The following is a 19,833-nucleotide window of genomic DNA, read 5'->3' as shown; positions in this document are numbered from 1 at the left end:
GTTGCCGGCTGAAGACAACAAGATTCACTACACCTGCAGTGGTCATGACACCTCTTCAGATGTTTATTTAGACTATTTCAGATAAAGAGATGGGAGCATCTCATGCAGTGGTTCATTGCAACTTTCTCTGCTGCCAGCAAAACAAGCAGCAGGGAAAGTAGCACTAAACCACAGATGTTACAATGTTATTGTATTTCATGGCTCAAAGCAAACAGTAATTATTGTATCAATATTATTCAGCAGAAGCAGTATGGGGTACTGTTTTACCCTGAACATGTTAAAATGGACAGAAAACTAGATTCAGTGGTGTAGTAGAATTAGATGTAGAAGCAGCAGCAGTGGTAGTAAAAGTAGCAGGTGCAGTAGCAGTATAAGTTGTAAATATACATGTTGCTGTATCTGGATCAGGGATAGTGAAGGGAAACTGAAGCCACATGTTCTGAGTCATTCCACAATTTGAACCTGTTAGAACAAAGAGTCCAATCGTGACGACTCTTATGAATATAGCAAATGTATTCAGTCAAGTTTTTTTTTTTAAGAGAAATCACATATGTTTGTACTGGAGAGAGTGTTTTTGTTACTCTACAACAAAGTATAATGTGCTATCCCCCAGACTCTGTCACGGCACCATTAAGTAGTACTTCACTTTTGCTGTGCTGTGGCAGCAGTGAAAGAAGAACTGGAAACTTCATTATTTTTGCTGCTAAGGGACTGAATAAGCATCAATTCAGAAACATAGGAACACACCTTTATAAAACATGCAATTTGTTATCTTGCCTTTTTTTTCACTGAGTCAGTGGTTTTTTGTCAGTGATAGATTTGCATACTTGGCCTCTTGCCAATGCCAGTGCATTTCAGAATACTCTATTTGAAACTCTGTTCGTTTTTTTTATTTAACTGTCTAGGTTTTGGGCACTATCTGTTTAGATGCTTCCTCCAGACCTCATTCAACTACATCATGTATGTCTATATATATATATATATATATATATATATATATATATTGTGTGTGTATGTGTGTGTGTGTGTGTGTGTGTGTGTGTGTATACGTGTACATGTAAGAAGCCTTGCGGGCAAACTGTAATTTCTGTGGTGTCCTACAAAGAACAAAGAACATAGCATATCCTCCTTCATCAAGCAGTTTCTTTTACTCTACTAGGCTGACTTCAAATGCTACCCAAATGTTTCCAGTAATTCAAAAACGGAGAGAAATATGTAATTTTAATATGGTAACACTCCGTGTCATTTGGACTGTCAATGACATTATATCCCCTATGCACATGGGCCTGCTGAATGTCTGGTTCATAATTCATTAAGGAAACAAAGGTAAGCACTCTCAGTTTCCAGTTTCCATATATATAAATAAAGGCCATTACAAACTATATCCAGTTGTGTGCTGCATTTGGGTCCATACTATACCCGTTTCAGTACAATCTGGCCAAAAACATGGACTCAGCGCACGCAAACCCCCAAAGATACTTTATGTGAAACATTGTAAATTCAGAACATGTGTACAGTTAAACATATGTTATAGATGATCAGTCTTTTCATTATCTATCTTGCAATGCAAAATGAAACAGTAAAAAGTCTGATCAAGAATTTCAACTTTGACAAAGAAAACAGAGTAAATATCTAGAATGTTAAAGAAATACATTAACATTCACTCCATGAACGCTTTTCTGTCTGTATGAATAGTCTGTCTGAATCATTGCCCTGCTTGACTTGGGATACAGTAGCTGTAGTAACACCTCTTGTCACACTAATAACGGGGAAACTTTCTGTGTACTCAGGTGAGAAGACTTGAATAATAGTATCAGTGACAAGGAGTTGGACGTGATGGTGACTGACATTCAGCACCTCTACCCCAGCACCGGCTACAAGATGATAACGGGTCACTTGAGATCATGACAAGTTTTTATCAAAAGTATGAATACTTGCCTGATTTCTACAGTGTTACTAAACAAAGACAGCAGAGTGAGCAGCATATTACATCAAAGATATTTTCCTTTTTATTGATAAAGGTACTAATTATCCTTAAGTTAGAATGCTATTAGAAAGCGCATATTCATTGTTTATATGAAATATAAAAGTAATATACTGGTATGCAACTTTATGATAAAGATGCCAAATATGATCTAATTGTGGACAATGTATGATGCATATATCAATGTATTTCCTTTTTTAGAGCACTGTGTGCAGGCATCATTAAGACGAGTGGATCCTCAGTACAGATGCGCAGGCTGTCACTACGAACCTTAAGGCAAAGACATTACTCTGCTCCAGCTCCCAACAGCCTTTGGCATATTGATGGGAACCATAAACTTATACAGTAGTATAACCCACATCATCTTTTCACTGTTTTCATCCTACCTCTTGCAGAATAGCTCAAAAGCACTTTTTTAACGTGTGCAGATAGAGAGTGGTTGTGCATGGTGGTATTGATGGGTTTTCACGGCTCCTCCTTTACCTGAGTGTAGCAACGAACAACAGAGCCCAAACTGTCCTGGAGAGTTTCCTGTCTGCAGTAGAGCAGTAAGGTATCAGGCCCTCCTGGGGGAGAAACACTCTGCTCTATGGGAGGGGACGTTAGGCCCCATTGTGACAGGTCTCTGTGATGATCTCCCACGCAGTCCACCTTGAAGTCCTGAAATCTGGTAGGTCAACGTGTTTGGCGTTTAGGCCTCACATCAGGATACATCTCTTCATCTGACTCCATCCTGAATAATGCTATCCGGCTCAAAGGACCAATGTTTGTGAGGTGAAAGGATAGGACTAGCTCCCTTTAGGTTTTAGCAATACTTTTAACTTCAAAAGGAAAGCTCTGAGATCAACATTAGTGAAGGCTAAGCTAACATGCACTGTTGGGAACCTACTTTCATCAGGGGGAATGTTCAGTCATCTAATTAAGTATCTCGAAAACACTGGTTGATAAAGAATATTTAGTTGTTTTTTCCCCTGCCAATCTAACGTCACCTACTCCAGTCCGGTAGATGGCGGTAATGCATCTGAGAGCTGATTAGCAACCGACAATTAAATCAGAAGAAGAAGAAGACGAAGAAGAAGAAGAAGAAGATGATTTGAAAAATCACGACAATTCAGATCGAAAGTCGGCCTAGGATGTCACTGTTTTTGCGGACCTCTGTATGGTCCCTCACTCGCTTGGGGTTTCTTTGCAGGAGTAGAAAGCTCGTTCCCCGGTCTACCAAGGCAGCGTATCATTCAAACTGCATTAGTGTTTTGCGCAAAAACGTACCGTTTACCAGTGTAATAAATCCATTTACTGCTCCCGGATCCGGCCCCGGCATTGCTTCTAGAGTCAGCTTCGGTTTTGACGTTCAGGTGTCCAGAAGAATCAACATGTCGTCTACCTCGATGTCTCAGAGAATGATTTGGGTGGACCTGGAGGCAAGTCACAAGATAAATCCCAGCTTGTAGCAGTATAGTTAACTAATCGCCCCTGTATATAGGTTTGCTAAAATTAGCAAAGGCTACACCAAGCTAACCAGGGGTGTCGGTATAACGTTAAATAACTAGCTTGTTTGTAAATGCGTGAGGACAGTAAAGGACGGTAAGGTTTGGCTAAAATGGGAGCCAAAATCTGCATTCTAGCTGACTTTGCAAGCCACACAGACTGGCAGGCTCATGAATGTAAGTATTTACACATTTGTACATCAAGAGTCCAGCTCATAGTATATTACTTCAAGATGATGTGAATAGTCCATCAGAATGCAACACCTCATGGATGAGGGAAATATCTTTATAGTCCAAGTAGTTGTCTGCTACAGCGTACCTGACTGCTCTAAGATCACTTATCCTGTGTTCTTGTTTAAAAAAGAATAGACACCATTAGGGAGAAATTTATATTTTATATTTTTCAGTGTCATAATAACCCCTTAGTTTACCATTAATTTAATGGAATTCTGTTCCCCTAGCTGTCTATGTAGATGAAGACTTTATTTCAATTTAGCCAATTACATTTTGCCTGAAGTAGGCCTATTAATGTCAATCAAACTGATCCCAGACAGCAGCTTGCTACACAAGAGCCACAGAATCTGAACAACACACATTAGATCTTAAGTCACAAAAAAAGTTACAATGAGCAATGGGATCTCAAATTCCTCCTCAATGCGTCTTGGGTGTGTTCACCCCTGTACTTAGAGCTGGCCACTTGTGACTGGGTAACATGAGGCAGATGTAAATAGCAGGTCTGAACAGGGCCATACTTACACAGTTGGTTTCAAATATGAACATGTATCTTGTCCTGCACCATAGCTTGTTCAATTAGTGATCAAACAAACATCCACTCCACTGTGGAAAAGCACATGCTGTTTTGCAGGTTAGATAGCTAATTGGCTGCAGCAACAGCCCATTAAACAGCAAGTCAAGGTAGTTGCAAATGTCTCTTAGGTGTGATTAGATGTTGGTGTGGTCCTAACTCTTTAAAATCACTGCCAAGGGGCCCGTTCAATACCGGGGCTCGGTACCCATCCCTAACAGTGACTCACTATTGCCTCTTTGGGTACAAAGTGGTAGTCTGAGACGGGGATGGTTGGGGCTAGCTGGTGCTAACGTCAGTAGATATCTCTGCAGTACAATACATGGACATCTATGACATGACATCAAAACTGTTAAAACTTCACATTCTGTCGATAATTTTAGCAAATTTTTGAATGTTTTAAGTTAAAATACTGACATATAGCACCTTTTAATAATACAGATCTAATGACATATCTAATTCCAAAAAGGATGACTAGATGTGATTTTAGTTGAACTTTGCAATAAATACAGCAACACCACTTAACATTATTTTGTACTTGTAGACATCACACATTTGGTCCATCAACCAGCATTTATTTCACTCCTGTAGGCAACTACAGTGTCACATAATTTCACATTTTATAACACTGTAATATGTGACAGCAGGCTCAAAGTTAAAGTTCTGATTGGTACAATTTTTTTTTCTTCTTTCATGCTTGCTCTTCAAAATGTCTGAATGGCACAGCTAGAGAGCTAAGTCCTTGTGTATTATTTATTTTTAGATGACAGGTCTCGACATTGAGAAGGACCAGATCATTGAAATGGCATGCATTATCACAGACTCTGACCTCAACATTTTGGCTCAGGTAACATAAACTTAAACATGGGACTGCCTGTTGTCGTCTGTTGTGTAAATTAAACTCATCTGTTCTCGGTCATAGGGACCCAACTTGATAATTAACCAGCCAGATGAGTTGCTGGAAGGGATGTCGGAGTGGTGTAAGGAGCATCATGGAAAGGTAAGCTGCCTAAGTAACTTATAGTGCAAGTTAAACTACTCAAAACCAGGGTTTTTCCTGCATAGATAATTGGGAAGCTGCTGCCTCCCGACAAAATTCTAGTACTTGTTTTCTCGGTACTCTGTGTTTGATGTTTGTAACTGCAGTTGCAATCCGTTTTTATTAATCTTCCCAGATGTTCTGAAAAGCATAGGGTGAGTGGCTTTAGACGGTATTAGACGGGCCCCTGATATAAATTATTTAAGACTGTAGTATTGATAAGCTCCGTCAATATCGGTTCTGCTCTCGGTACTGGAGAAATTAAGAAAATAGTTTCCTATTTGTTATCTAGGACATTTTATTTCACCAACTCCATTTCTGAATTAGACGGTCATCTATCCCCATCCAGAATACCGGAGCCTTTGTGTGTGTGTGAGGGGCAGCTCACCATGCAGTGAAAACACACACACAGACCCATTTCTTAGATACAAAGGTGAGAACTAAAAGTTCAAAAGTGTGGTTCAGTCTTTTGCAATGTAAAGGTGAAAACACGAGTGATTGTTTGAAACTTCTTCCGAAGTCCATCACATACAGGTGGAGAAATGCACTGTTTTTGACTGACTAGCTTGTAGTTCATCCTTCGTTACACCAGGTACTTTATGTAAACTAGCAGCCTGGAGCCCACACCAGGCTAGGAATTTTGACATTTTAGGGGCAAGTCTATTTGGCCTTTGGTATCACAAATGTTTTTAGGGCACAAAGGCCATTGAGGGATTTGATGTCTACAAATAAATAAAAAGCAAGAAAATAACACAAATGGCATGAAAATCATAAATTATTCACCTTTTGATATAAATTAAAAAAGACATGTTTTAAGGTGCAGTCTGTTGTCATGTACCAATCAAGATGCATCATGTTATCATGTAAAAATTTACCAGAATCTAAAATGTAAATATATTTAATTTCAGCAGATTGATGTAAGAATTAGGGCTATAAGCTATTGATTACTTTAGTAATGGAATATTCTACCGATTATTCTATCGATTAATCAAGTAAGCGGACAAGAAATACTTTTCAAATAAAATGTAATACTCATTAAAGAGCAATAGAAAATATAAACAAGAGAAAAGAAAGCGGGAAGGAATCGGTTTCCTTTTAAGAATAATTTACATTTTTATTGCTTAAACTGCATCTAATATTATCTTTCATCTTCTGAAAGCCTTCATCCTTCATAGACAGCGAGCGCATGTCTGTCACAATCATGTTCAAAATGCTGTCTGTGAACTTAGCTGCTTGCTCAGTTGAACATGTAGCAGCCATACGATACGAAAGCTGCTTGGAGTTTGCAAAAAAAAAAAGAAACACCTAAAGGACTCAGACTGTGAGAAACAAGATTCTCTGGTCTGATGAAACCAAGATTGAACTGTTTGGCCACAGTTCTAATCATCATGTCTGGAGGAAACCAAGCACCTCTCATCACCTGCCCAATACCATCCCAATCGTGAAGGATGGCGGAGGCAGCACCAGGTTTTGGGCGTGTTTTTCAGCAGCAGGGACAAGGAGACTGGTGAGGGTATAGGGAAAGACTGGCCAGAAGGTTCACCAACAGGACAATGACCCTAAGCACACAGCCAAGACAACACAGGAGTGGCTTAAAGACAACTCTGTCGATGTGATTAAGTGACCCAGCCAGAGCCCCGACTTGAACCCAATCCAACATCTCTGGAGAGACCTGAAAATGGTATCCACCCAGTGGTACCTGTTCAACCTGACAGAGCTTCAGAGGATCTGCAGAGAAGAACTGCATAAAATCCCCAAATCCAAATGTGCAAAGCTTGTGACATCATACCCAAGAAGACTTGAGGCTGTAATCACAGCCAAACATGCTTCAACCAAATACTGAATAAAGTGTCCGAATACTTATGTCAGTGTGATATTTTTTTGTTTTTAATAAATTAGCAAAATTTTCCAAAATTCAGTTTTAACTTTGTTATAATGGGATATTGAGTGCAGATTGATGAGGGGAAAAATGAATTTATATTATTTTAGCATAAAACTGTAACATAGAGTAAAAAAAAAAAAAAAAAGTGAATGTGTGTGAAGACTTTCTAAATGCACTATAAATAGCCAGTGTAATTGTGTCTCAGTCAGGACTGACTCAGGCTGTACGGGACAGTAAAATCACCCTGGAACAAGCAGAATATGAGTTCCTGTCCTTCGTCAGACAGCACACCCCGCCTGGACAGTGTCCCCTTGCTGGTGAGTTACCTTTTAGCACAAGCAGCAGAACTATTACTCAACTGACTTGGCTCCCATACTCATGTCTTATGATTTCTCTTCTTGCAGGGAACTCTGTGCATGCCGACAAGAGGTTCTTGGACAAGCACATGCCACAGTTTATGTACCACCTTCATTATAGAATCATTGACGTCAGCACCATCAAGGAGATTTGCAGGCCAGTGTTTGTGTGTGTGTGTCTGAGAGTTCATCTGCTGTTGTGCAGAGTTGTGGAAATTTTCTCAGTTTTGACCTCTCTCAGTGCTCTGTTTTGTTCAGATGGTATTATATCCGTCTGTCTGAAAAAGTATTTGAATTTGTTGTAGCATTATTTGTAGTGTAGACCCACCTCCCACCTTGTTATATGTGCCGGCGTGTGTGAGACTGATATAACGTATGCCATCTGCAATGCATGCCAACAATGATCGGTATCGGCCGTGGATCTGCCGATCTCACTCATAGATGATCGGTGTCAGTGGGGGGGGGGGATGATCGTGGCATCCCTAACCTTCTCTATGGTCCTGTTGAGACCTGGCATTAACATCAATCTCAGATGATCGGATCACAAGTGGACAGCTCTAAGTTCAGGTGTGAAGGCAGCCGACACACATTGAGGATGCATTTGAGATACGATCACACATTCAGAGGCTTACTGTACTGGTGTCCTCTGCCACTGTCTGATTAGTCCCAACACAGTTTCATAAAGAACGGAAAATATTTTAATATTTCAAATGGATAAAACCTTATTTCACCGTAGAGCTGTGAGCAGCACATTGATTAGCTCAACCCCTCCTTGCTCCACTCTCTCTCCTCTCTCTGTCACACGCGCGCACACACAAACAACACTGGGTAAAAACAACAACACATACATAGTGAATATAGAGCAGGGAAGTGAGATCCAATCACAAGTGTACACTGGAGACGAATTTTGATGCCAGGTCTGAACAGGGCCCAACATTCATCAGTTTGCATGTCAAAGGCCCAGTTTTAATATTGCATCGCTGAGTAGGTTTCGTAACGCAGTGATTGGATTGTCTCTATTTACTAGTACATCAAAAGAAATCAAAAATAGTATTAGCATTCTTAGTGTGACTGTACATTACAAGGTCAATGTAAAAGGAGATTGATTTGGGTTCGTTTTTGATCTCTACACACTTTCAGACGGTGGTTTCCAGAAGAATACAAGATGGTGCCTCACAAGAAAGCCAGCCACAGGTAAACAATAAGAAAAACAAATCAATTTACAGTGGTATGCAAAGGTTTGTCCACCCCTGGGCAAATTACATATTTTGTTGAAAAGAAGTAAATACACAGCCCAAAGAATAATGAAGCCAATTTATTTGAAGAATGGAAATGTTTGACAAATTAAATTACAATATAAAGTCCATGTTAAAGGTGTAATATGTATGATCGTGCTTCTTGCTCCATTTTCATAGAGGGGATCATTTCATCTCTTCGCCCCCGTCCAATTAATTAAATCATGAGGAACATAGGGAAAACAACAATATATTATTTATATGTACATTTGTTGTTAAAATTGTAACAGGCTTTTATTTTTTTTAATTAAAAAAAAAAAAAACTTTTTACAATTGTAAATCAACTTTATTGAAGTGTACATAACAATGACCAATGACGCAACAATGGAACTACACTGTGTGTACATCACAATCATACAGTTACAAATTCAAGTAAAAATATACCAGGGGGACTAAATGTTGATAACAAGAAAAATAAGAAAATAAATATTTAAATAAATGTCTTTAAAAGCTTAAATTGGTTATATGTCTGTACATTCAGATATTGAGGAAATGTATTGTTTGATATTAGCTGTCAGCTCTGGAAAATGTAGCTTTTTGCTCAAGAATTTGGATTTGTGAATATAGAATATGGTTAAAAAAAAATAAGCAAATTGATCACATAAAAATTGAGAGTAGAGACTCTTGTCAAGTTCAATGATTCCAAGCAATACATTTTTCCAATATAATATAAATAGGGGATATATATGATCAGCAATAAAACGTGACATACTACTCCACAGTTGTTTTGTGTGCGGACAAAGCCAAAATAAATTCAATCCTGCCCAATATCATAACTGTAATATAAAGTGATTAGAGTATGGTGAACAGATCGATGTGTGTTCACTCAGTCTACTGGATCCATACAATCTCAATGTACAGTCAAAATAAGCCTAAATCTACCAACTGGCTGGGCAACAGCCAGCAGGAACACGCTAAATTCTACTAAAACGTTAAAACGTCTGTCGACAACGTCCATGTCATACATTTATACCACTTGAAATGTTTGTTGGTACTATTTGTCATTGGTTGCACGAATGATACTTTTCACCAAAGACCAACATTAAGTGTTACACAAGTTCAAAAGAAAAGTTGTGAGCTCGGCATTAAACCGCATCTCTTTACTTGTCCAGAGCTGTCTCCAGCTGTGGAAAGCAACACCAAGATTAACTTGCTTTTTGTTTCTTTTCTTTGCGGTTGAACATGGTTTCTTGTCGGGAGCAGCCCTTTGAGATGGAGATAAAGATCATTTTCCAGAAGCTGGTGTATCTGAAGCTGAAGCTGGTGTCTAGGTGTAGCGTAGCTTCAAGCTCTGAAGAAGCTGTTCTTCATGGGACTGAGGAACGACTAGACTCTAATCTGACTCACTCAGCATCTTGTGTCATAAAGTGGTTTTACAGCACGGGACGGGACGGGTCGGGTCGAGGCTAGTTGGTTAGCGTGCTCATTTCAGGAGATACCTCTGAAATACAATAGTTGGAGGTCTTGGTCATCTTTTGTAGTGTTGGCCTTTGATGCTGTCAATTATGATTACATTGTACTCACCAGCAATGTTGTGCAGTAACGTATTACTTGGTAACGTGTTACAGTAATGCTCCATTAGTTTGACATTTGGGGGTCAGCTTGTTTGCTGTCTTTATGGGAGTTTGATGGAGGGTTCATAACAGTGTGGGGTCTGTGGCCAGTGGGCAGACTCGCATGGTAGTGACTCAACTCAATTCCACTCTACTCGACTCGCTTTTGGTACTAGGTACTTCTTTTTCCACTGCAGATAGTATTTCTCAATTCGGCAACTTCGTCTGAAGTATTTTCACCTCACCTTTTGGTATTGCCTCAATTCCAAAAAAAACCAAAACCAAAAAAAGTACCAGCTACCATCTAAACTTATTCNTGACGCACAAAGCTGTTGTTACATCATCTTCACATGATCAATGGAGGATGTTGAAGGAATATCAAACAGAAAAACATCTGCACCTTCTCAGTTGACCACCGCTTGGTTTTACGGGTTGCCGTAGTAAAAGTATAGAACAATAACTAACAGAAACATAACAGTCTACAGTGAGCGTTGTACAGTCACTTGGCTGTTTGAAAATGGCAGATTTGTTCAGAGCCTCCCATCTCACAATGATGGAGCAGTACAGATGATTCTCTCTGACCAATCAGTCGTCTGAAGTATTTTCACCTCACCTTTTGGTATCGCCTCAATTCCAAAAAAAAACAAAAAAAACAAAACCAAAAAAAGTACCAGCTACCATCTAAACTTATTCCCAATGGAAAATCAAAAAAGGTGATTTTAGTTAAGCCAGTACCAGTGGAAGAGGTGTGTACATTCAGGAGTCACCTCTGTTTTTTAAAGTTGGGGTGTGTGTCAATGGCTTATGAGGTCAGGACCTCTGGAGGGCTATGTGCTGTCACCAAGGCTAAGCTAGCTACGGTATCGCCTCCAAATCATACATTCACCTGCTCGCTAATCTGCAACATCTTGTTTTATGCTTCTACATATGTTAAATAGAATAGGTGAAACTTGTGTGTGAAGGATTTGGAGTTTTGAAACGCACTTTTTATGTAGCTGGCAATTGAATAATGAAAGTAAAGTAACACATAGTTTTTGCTGTACTTGTGATGTCATTAGTAATGAATAGTTGATTACAGTTTTCAAGTAACTTGCCCATCACTGCTTACCAAAGAAATTGCTGAGATCTTTGACCGCAGTGCCACCACTACAATAAAGTCAGACTTGGACAAAACACAAGCAGTCAGACAAAACTGCACAACTAGAGTAAGCACAGGAGGTCCAAGCTGAAGTAGGAAATGGAATAGAAACACGTGAATTTAAAAAAAAAAAAAAAAAAAAAAAAATGCAAAATGCATGAGTTGGTTTTTCAGACAGTTATTTGACAAAGCGATATTTCACAAAATTGAAATGGAAACACTCCCATTTCCAACTGAGCCAGTTCCGCCTGAGAGACAGACTGCTGGAAATCTGTCATCATGTGTAGTAAAGTTTTCGCCTCTCGTGATATAATTCCAGCTTTTTTAACATCACGCAATGAAAACACAAGAAGTGATTTTTTAAAAATCACTTCTTGTGTTGTCTTTTTTGCGCAAAACTACAATGGAAACCTGACTTGTGGTGGATGTTTATAATGGACAGTTTGGGTGATCATTTTACAGTTTTTCATGTTTTTTGCTTTCTCAGACATTTTAGCAAAATTGCCATGTTCATTAATAATATAATTGAACAAACAATTATTAACAATAATAATGATTCTGTAAGTACATTGTTATCATAACCAACAGAACTGACAGCAAAACCTGAGAAAATAAGATCCAAGTTTAAATTAATCAGAAATATCCTTAAGGTTAACCTAAGGTTAACAGGAATATGCATTATATAAGGAACACAGTCAAAACTCTGGTTTTCTCCTTCAGAGCCTTGGATGATATATGGGAGAGCATTAAAGAGCTGCAGTACTACAGAGCCAATGTCTTCAAAGCATCAACACAGGAGAAGAAGCGCAAGATTGTAGAAAATGGAGGCAGCAACAAAAGTCAACTCACATGAATAAGACTATGCAGGTGTCAATGTTGTGCTGCTGTATTTCCTGAAGAAAGCAGATTCATCATTCAGTGTGATTTAAGTGACTGTTTTCATTGATTTCAGTTTCTGTTCATATGTAGCTGCCCAATGATCATTTGTTCTAGTATTGTTCAAAAGTTAAAATCAGAGGTTTCATCAAAAATAGCAAGATTCTAGTAACAGTTTATTTAAAAGAAATTTTTTTGTAACATGAAAATGTACTTTGTTAGTTGCAGTTTTGTATTATTTCTTTAGTCTCGAGTTACTTTAATTTTCCCTTGTTTTTAAAATGAAACCAAATAAACTCTGGTTCCTGGGAAAACTGTCCAGATACCGTGACACTTCTATCTGCCAAACACATACTGAATGCAACAGTGTGTGGCGTATGTAGTAAATTACACACAAATATTAAGTATGTGTGCTAAATATATTGTGTGTAGAGTGTTGTGTTGATGGATGCTACTGTCCCACAGTGCAATGCAATGAAATGTGTTGTTTAACTCCGCAAGTTCTGAACAGTAGCCTTTTAAAGCTCAAGTGCAATTGCCATCTGTAAACATGTATCAAATACAGAAATAATTTTTAATCACTGTTATTACAAAATGGTACAACACAATACTTTCTTTACCTACAAACTGCCAGAACAGTATATCAGTGATGGGTAGTGTGTTTGGGACACAGCATTAGAGCCATAGGAAAAACACTAGATGGCAGTGTGCAACTTGGAATATTATGAAGTACACCACAGTGTGTTGCCCTGTTTGATAGTGAGGTAGACATGAAAAATGACTAGAAAATGGAGAATGTAATGGATTTAGACAGATGAAAATGTGTTATTAACAATTCAAATAATACAATGATACAGAACTATGACTCAAGTTAAAATTAACTGAGGTTATCTTCAAAACCATTTTTTAATTAAAACCAGAGTTTAGTTCACATTGTACACATGATCATTTTTTCACAGATAAAAAGTATTAATAGTTTTAAATGTAAGCAATGCTATTTTATTCTTCCTTTCACGATTTGTTAAAAGTTCAGGACTGTTGTAATTCAACCAATGGAGAATTTAGAATTTACTTAGAATTTAGAATTTACATAAAACTTAATACTATCTGTGATGAACTGATATCCAGTGATAATGTTTGTCTGCTGATGTATTGCTTTGTTTAAAACACTTGCTGGTCATTCCTCAAAGCTTGTCAGTGCACAAAGAGTTCAAAAGTTCAAAGTATCTTTATTGTCCCTTCCAGGAAAACTGAATTGCCTCAGGCTATACAAAAACACACATCTAAAGACACACATGGCACCAAACACTTAAGGACATGAACAGACAGTATGACATGATGGCCAGAGTGATATGTAGCAGTGAAGAGGACATAAGCAGTTTTTTGTGCTGGTTGACTGTTGTTTTATGAATTACTTCATAGTGATCTTGCATACTGTCTTACATAAATGATTTTGTTCTTAGAGTTGTTGAACAAATGTACACCCTGAGAGATCAAGATTGAGGGAATGGGACTTTGGACAGCACCATGTTTACAGCAGTTTCAGAAAGTATTCAGACCCCTTCACTTTATTGTGTTGTAGATTTAATTTTAATATATTAAAAATCAAAAACTGAAATCTCATGTTATTCAGACACTTAACTCAGCACTTTGTAGAAGCCCATTTGGCAGCAGTTACAGCTTCCAGTCCACGTGGGTAAGTCTACAAGCTTTGCACAGCTGGATTTGGGCAGTTTACCCCATTCTTCCTGGCCTATTCTTTAAAGCTCCGTCAGATTGGATGGGAAGTGTCTATGAACTGCCATCTTCACGTCTCTACACAGATGTTCCATGGGGTTTCAGTCTAGGCTTTGATTGGGTCACTCAAGTACAGTCAGAGTTTGTCATGTATGGCCACTCCAGTGTTGTTTTGACCGTCTGCTTCAGATCATTGTTTTGCTGAAAGATCGACCGTCATTCCAGTCTCAGGTTGTGTGGATTCTGGAGCAGATTTTCTTCACAGAGCTCTCCGTCTTTGACTGTATTCACCCTTCTCTCAGTTCTCCCCAGTCTCCCTGTCCCTATACTTTGCTGTAGGGATGGCTTTATCCAGGTGATATGAGCAGTGGCTGGAGTTTGCCAGACAGTGTTTGGAGGGTTGTATTTCTGTGTCATCAGACCACAGAATCTTTTTCCCCGTGTTTGACAAATTCCAGCAGTCTGTCATACCTTTTATTCAAAGTGGCTTCCATGCAGTTTGTACCATAAAGGCCTGACTGATGGAGAGCTGCTGAGATGGTCGTCCTTTCAGCAGGTTTTCCATCTCTGAAGAGGACCTCTGAAGCTATATTAGTGTGTGTTGGGATCTTGGTCACCTTCCTGACGGCCAACACCAGGAAGAATCCTGGTGGTTCTGAACTTCTTCCATTTCACAATTATTGAGGCCACAGTGCTCCTGGGAACACCCAAAGCTTTAGAAAAATGGTTTTATAAATTTATCCTGATCTAAGCCTCTCGAGTTTTGTCATTAAGGTCTACAGAGAGTTCCTCAGACTTCATGTCATGGGTTTTGTCCTGACATGCAGTGTGAATAGTGGGACCTCATATACACAGGTGTGTGTCTTTCTAAACTATATCCAAATTTGCAATATAAATATTAAAGCAGTCCCAGCCTGGTCAGATGCGTACATGAACTGATGAAGCCTTTTGGATGAGAGGTGAAACGTCTTCCCAGACAAATAATCAAGTCCAGTTGTTTTTTCGATTTAAACTCCTTTAGGACAGTGTAGAGATGTTTTCAGTCAGTTATTCAGGGGAAAAAAGGAGTGGAATGAGAGCAATCAGAGCAAATTCTAAATTATGGCGTTAACGCTACATTGAGGACAGCTACTATTGCTTACTGCCCCTGTTAGTCATTCTGGACAAGGCGACAAGGCTTGAAGACAGGTGTCTGCCCCGTCAAATGAGGCCAAGTCAGGGGGGATGGGCACTTCTGAGCCAATGCTAATAGGCTGTGAGAGGTGGGAAAACAGCTGAGGGGCTGCGGAAGGAAATGTATGAGGTATGAGAAAGAGAAGGATCAGCACTTTTTTGAAACGTTTCAATAGGTCTTTGAGGCATCAAAATACTAGTATGTTTACTTATATTTCAGATTAGAGTTAAAGCACAGTTTTCCACAGTTTTCTTTTAAGAAAGGTGCATGGGGAGCAGTGACAAAAGTCCATGGATCCCATAAGGTTAGGCCCAGAGGCCTGAAACTTCACACAGGAGTTTTTGACAAGATGTAGAAGGAATGGGAATATAATGATTTTCATAGTTCTTGTATAAAGTACTGTATATCTTAGTTGTGGGTATCAAATATGACTTTTTTTCAGGTGAGGACAAAAATACAAAAAATACCATGCATAAGTTGATGTATTTTAGATTGGATTTTAGACCCATGTAAAACATTTTTTTTTCATAAACTAGAAGATTTTCATTTTTCAAATGATGTCTCATAAATTTATTTTGGCCCTCTGTTATAAGATTTTCATTTGCACATGCAAATGTATGCAAATTTAATGTCAAATGAAATTATGCAGTTAAAAACAGGTGGATGTCAAGAGGTTGACCACAGCTCCACCACTGCAATGGAGGCTTTGAACATTGCCCACTCAGACTCCATGTCCCCAACCTCCCAGGGATGCACAAGAAATTCTTCCAGAGCTGGGAGTTGAAGACCTCACGGTTCGGGGCCCCTGCCAGTCGTTCCCACTTCACCCTCATGACACATTTGGGTTTGCCAGGTCTATCCAGCAGCCTTCCCTACCACCTGATCCAACTCCCCCCGGGTGGTGATCAGTTGACAGCTCTACCACTCTCTTCACCCGAGTGTCCAACACATATGGCCGCAGATGTGATGATATGATCACAAAATTGATCATCGATCTTTGGCCTAAGGTGCTCTGGTATCAATGCACTTATGAGGTATCCTATGCTCGAACATGGTGTTTGTTAAGGCCAAACTATGACTGAGGTCTCATAACAATGCACCACTCAGGTTCAGATCAGGGAGGCCGTTGCAACCAATCATGTGGCCAGTCTGATCAAGTAACAATTACTCTTGATAACTGCGTGATGTCTCATAGTCTGACAGCCAAAAATCTTGGTGTCACTTTCGATTCTTCCCTCTGCTTTGATCAGCACATTAAAGATATCACCAAGACGGGCTTTTTCCATTTACATAACATTGCTAGGATTCGGTCTTCTAAGACTGATGCTGAAATCTTAATTCATGCTTTTGTTTCATCAAGACTTGATTATTGCAATGTTTTGTTTTCTGGCCTCAGTGGCCTGCCACATGCTCGTATTAAAAGTCTTGAAATGGTTCAGACTGCCGCAGCTAGAAATATTACTGAATCTAGAAATTTTGACAATATTACAATGATTTTAGTCTCCCTTCATTGGCTTCCTGTCCATATCAGATCAGACTTTAAGTTGCTTTTGATGGCATATAAGGTTCTAAATGGACTTGCTCCTTCATACCTGTCTGATCTGCTTAAACCTTATACCTCGTCTTGTGCGCTCCATTCCTAGAATTTAGGTCTCCTTTCAGTCGCCCACACTGAGTTTGGTTCTGCTCGAAGTTTCTGCCTCTTAAAAGGAAGTCTTTCCTTGCCACTGTCGCCTAGCGCTTGCTCTTGGTGGGTAAATAATATTATATACAGAAGGTTTAGACCTGCTCGATTTGAAAAGTGCCTTGTGATAACTTATGATGTGAATTGGCACTATAGAAATAAAAATTGACTTGACTTGACTTGGCTTGACTTGACGTGTGTAGCCGAGTCTTCGGTGCATGCAAGCTTATGGCGAGCATACACTCACCCCCCTGTCACTCAAAGCGGGAAACCGTCAATATGTAGAACTTTAAGCCCTAATAAAATTTAAATTAAATTATGTAAGAATTCCCACCACCTAAAGTTGTCATGGAGGAAATTAGCTATAAAGACCAAAACTTATATTTAAATATTTAAATACTTTGATCAAAGTGCTAAGGAAATGAAAAATAAACCATCATGGACAAAATATCATAGTGTAAAAATGGTCAAAATCAGCAAATTTTAGGATATGGTCCACTATAAATAAGTAAATGGTTTCTCCTGACAGATAAAAATTGGAGGGAGAGAACATGTCACTTCAGGAGAAGACAGTTTTGCACAGAATGGCCGGCTTGAGATAGTTGAATGCTCTTTCGGCTCAACGATAGAATATTTAAGCAATATCACGAAGGAGTGGTTATGTACTGAATATGATATGTATATGATTCGTTCATAGGCACGAGGCCGCAGGCCAAGTACCAAAGACAATCACTCCTCTGTCAAGCTGAAAACATGCAGTTTCTGTTTCCTTCTTTTCCCTCTTTTGCTTTCATGGAAAAGCTCCCAGACAGCTTCATGGTACATTATTTGATCGGTACAACAGTTGGTAACTGTTGTGCTTACACTGTATAGCACTGACTGCACTCTGTGGTCGGCAAGAGACACAACTGAAAGTATCTTTTTCTGGTGGACCTACTATCAGAGAACACGTTTCAATGTACAAAAAGATGGCAGTTTCGAGGAGTCCGCAACCTGCAAAATACATATGAAAAATAAGAACAAGTTGCATTGCTCATTTTTTTTGTCAAATAACCTTGAAGGTTTTATAGTGTAATGTGTCTACACTACTTGGGACCAGGACAGTTATAAAGTGATTGTAGTGATAATCTTTTAATATTATGTTTTTTCAAATTTTTGTATGTGGCGTAAAAGAAAAGTATGTAAACTGGCTGACCTAGAGAACAATAGTTACAACCAGTGCTGTTTTGTGGTGTTATGTTGTGCTATGTTGTCACCTAAAGGGGGCTCTAACATGTTTTGGCATCACTGTATGGAAGATGCTGCTCAAGAGCAGACATGTTATCCCTGGCTCCAGTAAAATAGCCATCATAGTTCGATAGCTTCATTCTCTGTCGTTTATTCGTCTGAGATATATTTAACAAAATATTATGTGAGATACAACACCATTCATGCACTATAATCTTATAATTACAACAGAGACATCTGGTTGACTCTTTTATAGTTGTAGTTTGCAAATATCCTATGTTTTTTCCATCCTATGGTACATATTGGCGGGATCCCTGTTTGACGTGATGTCACATTCTTGTCCCATAGAGGGATGCTTGTGTTGGGACGCAGTGTTACAGTAGAATTGTATCATGTAAAATAGGTATACGCCCATATCGACTGTAGAGGTCCCCCTTTTACCGATTGCTTCGCGCACACCTTTGTTGCACCTCCTTTTTTCCACGCAGTGGACGGACAGGGACAGGCTGCGTGTGGACTCGTGTACATTAGGGAAACACCCAGAACACCATCTGAGGGTGAGCTCAAGGAGAAGAGTCGCTTGATGATGGCGATCAGTGTAACAAAGCAGAAAGATGCTGCTGCATTTGAATTAGTGAGGATGCTGACGCTGTAGGCTGCGCGGCGTGCCGAGGACATGCAGCAGTCTTCAGTCCTCTTTCAGGTCACACTGTAGTTACTGTGAAGTCGAGCCTTTCCTCTCCTACAGGGATTTGTCCTTACTGGATGCCATGATGCCCACTTCTCCTCTCCTCACACTGCTCTTGGGTAAGTTCAGTGCATGTTCCCTGCTGATTACTTGATTAATTATTGTGTGTGTGGTGTGTGTGTGGTGGTCAGTGGGGGGGTGAATTATTCACGTTTTTGTTGTGCTCAGACAGGTGCTTAGAGAAGTTGTATTGGGTTGTGGGTTGGTGTGCTGCATCATTGTTTGCAAACTACATCCAGCAAGATACAGGACAAAATATTGCAGTATTTGCATATTCATTAATACATTTATTTATTGTTATTGATACCACAATAACTGAACTATAAACACACTGTGGAGCACCATGTCCAAATGACAGTGTTGAAGAAATGAACAACATAACTACGAAGTACAATATAACAAAAGCCATTATAACTTGACTGTGATTCACATTGATATATTAGAAGAATATAATAGAATTGTACTGTTGAATTTTTAATTTGCAGAAAAAGTTGAAATAGATATAAATGTAGAAATAAGATAGTAATATACATGGAGGCGCTCCCAAATGTGTCTTTGTTGAAATGCACATGTATTACCAAAGAATCTCACTGTTGTCCAGACACTGGCTATCTGGAGGATTTCTGCCCTGGTTGATTTGGTGATACCTGTAGTTACTGGTGATAACAGCAGATGTGGTTTAATAGGTCACAGAATTCTCTGGGCAGCAAAATAAACCACTGTCATTTTAATGAGAAAGTCAGGTAACAATTAGCCTTTTTCCATCATTCTGAGAGGAACTGTGATCTGATTTATGACGCACACAGCGTGGGTCTGTGAACGTGTCTATTGTTTTTCCAACCCAGAGA

At 39.2% G+C, this 19,833-nt stretch overlaps 2 protein-coding genes across 2 annotated transcripts in view; both read left to right on the top strand.

Moving 5' to 3' along the window:
• The first annotated feature begins 3,100 nt into the window (after nucleotides 1-3,100).
• rexo2 (RNA exonuclease 2) lies at nucleotides 3,101-13,288 on the top strand. The gene is made up of 7 exons (XM_022762498.1): nucleotides 3,101-3,405; nucleotides 5,040-5,123; nucleotides 5,199-5,276; nucleotides 7,403-7,514; nucleotides 7,602-7,710; nucleotides 8,694-8,747; nucleotides 12,260-13,288. Exons 1-7 carry the CDS (start codon nucleotides 3,118-3,120, stop codon nucleotides 12,390-12,392), a joined length of 858 nt encoding a protein of 285 aa, XP_022618219.1. The 5' UTR covers nucleotides 3,101-3,117; the 3' UTR covers nucleotides 12,393-13,288.
• A 2,788-nt stretch (nucleotides 13,289-16,076) lies between these two features.
• Nucleotides 16,077-19,833, top strand: part of LOC111234569 (CXADR-like membrane protein) — a 36,879-nt gene continuing 33,122 nt past the window's right edge. The window contains exons 1-3 of the mRNA XM_022762718.1: nucleotides 16,077-16,227; nucleotides 18,726-18,888; nucleotides 18,986-19,044. Coding sequence (XP_022618439.1) covers nucleotides 16,077-16,227; nucleotides 18,726-18,888; nucleotides 18,986-19,044 — 373 coding nt within the window. The remainder of the gene's footprint in view (nucleotides 16,228-18,725; nucleotides 18,889-18,985; nucleotides 19,045-19,833) is intronic.

The sequence above is a fragment of the Seriola dumerili genome, unplaced genomic scaffold, assembly GCF_002260705.1.
Source record: "Seriola dumerili isolate Sdu_G_001 unplaced genomic scaffold, Sdu_1.0 BDQW01000449.1, whole genome shotgun sequence".
NCBI lineage: Eukaryota > Metazoa > Chordata > Actinopteri > Carangiformes > Carangidae > Seriola > Seriola dumerili.
Note: the sequence above shows the minus strand (reverse complement) of the source record. Positions and strands in the feature narration are given on the sequence as shown.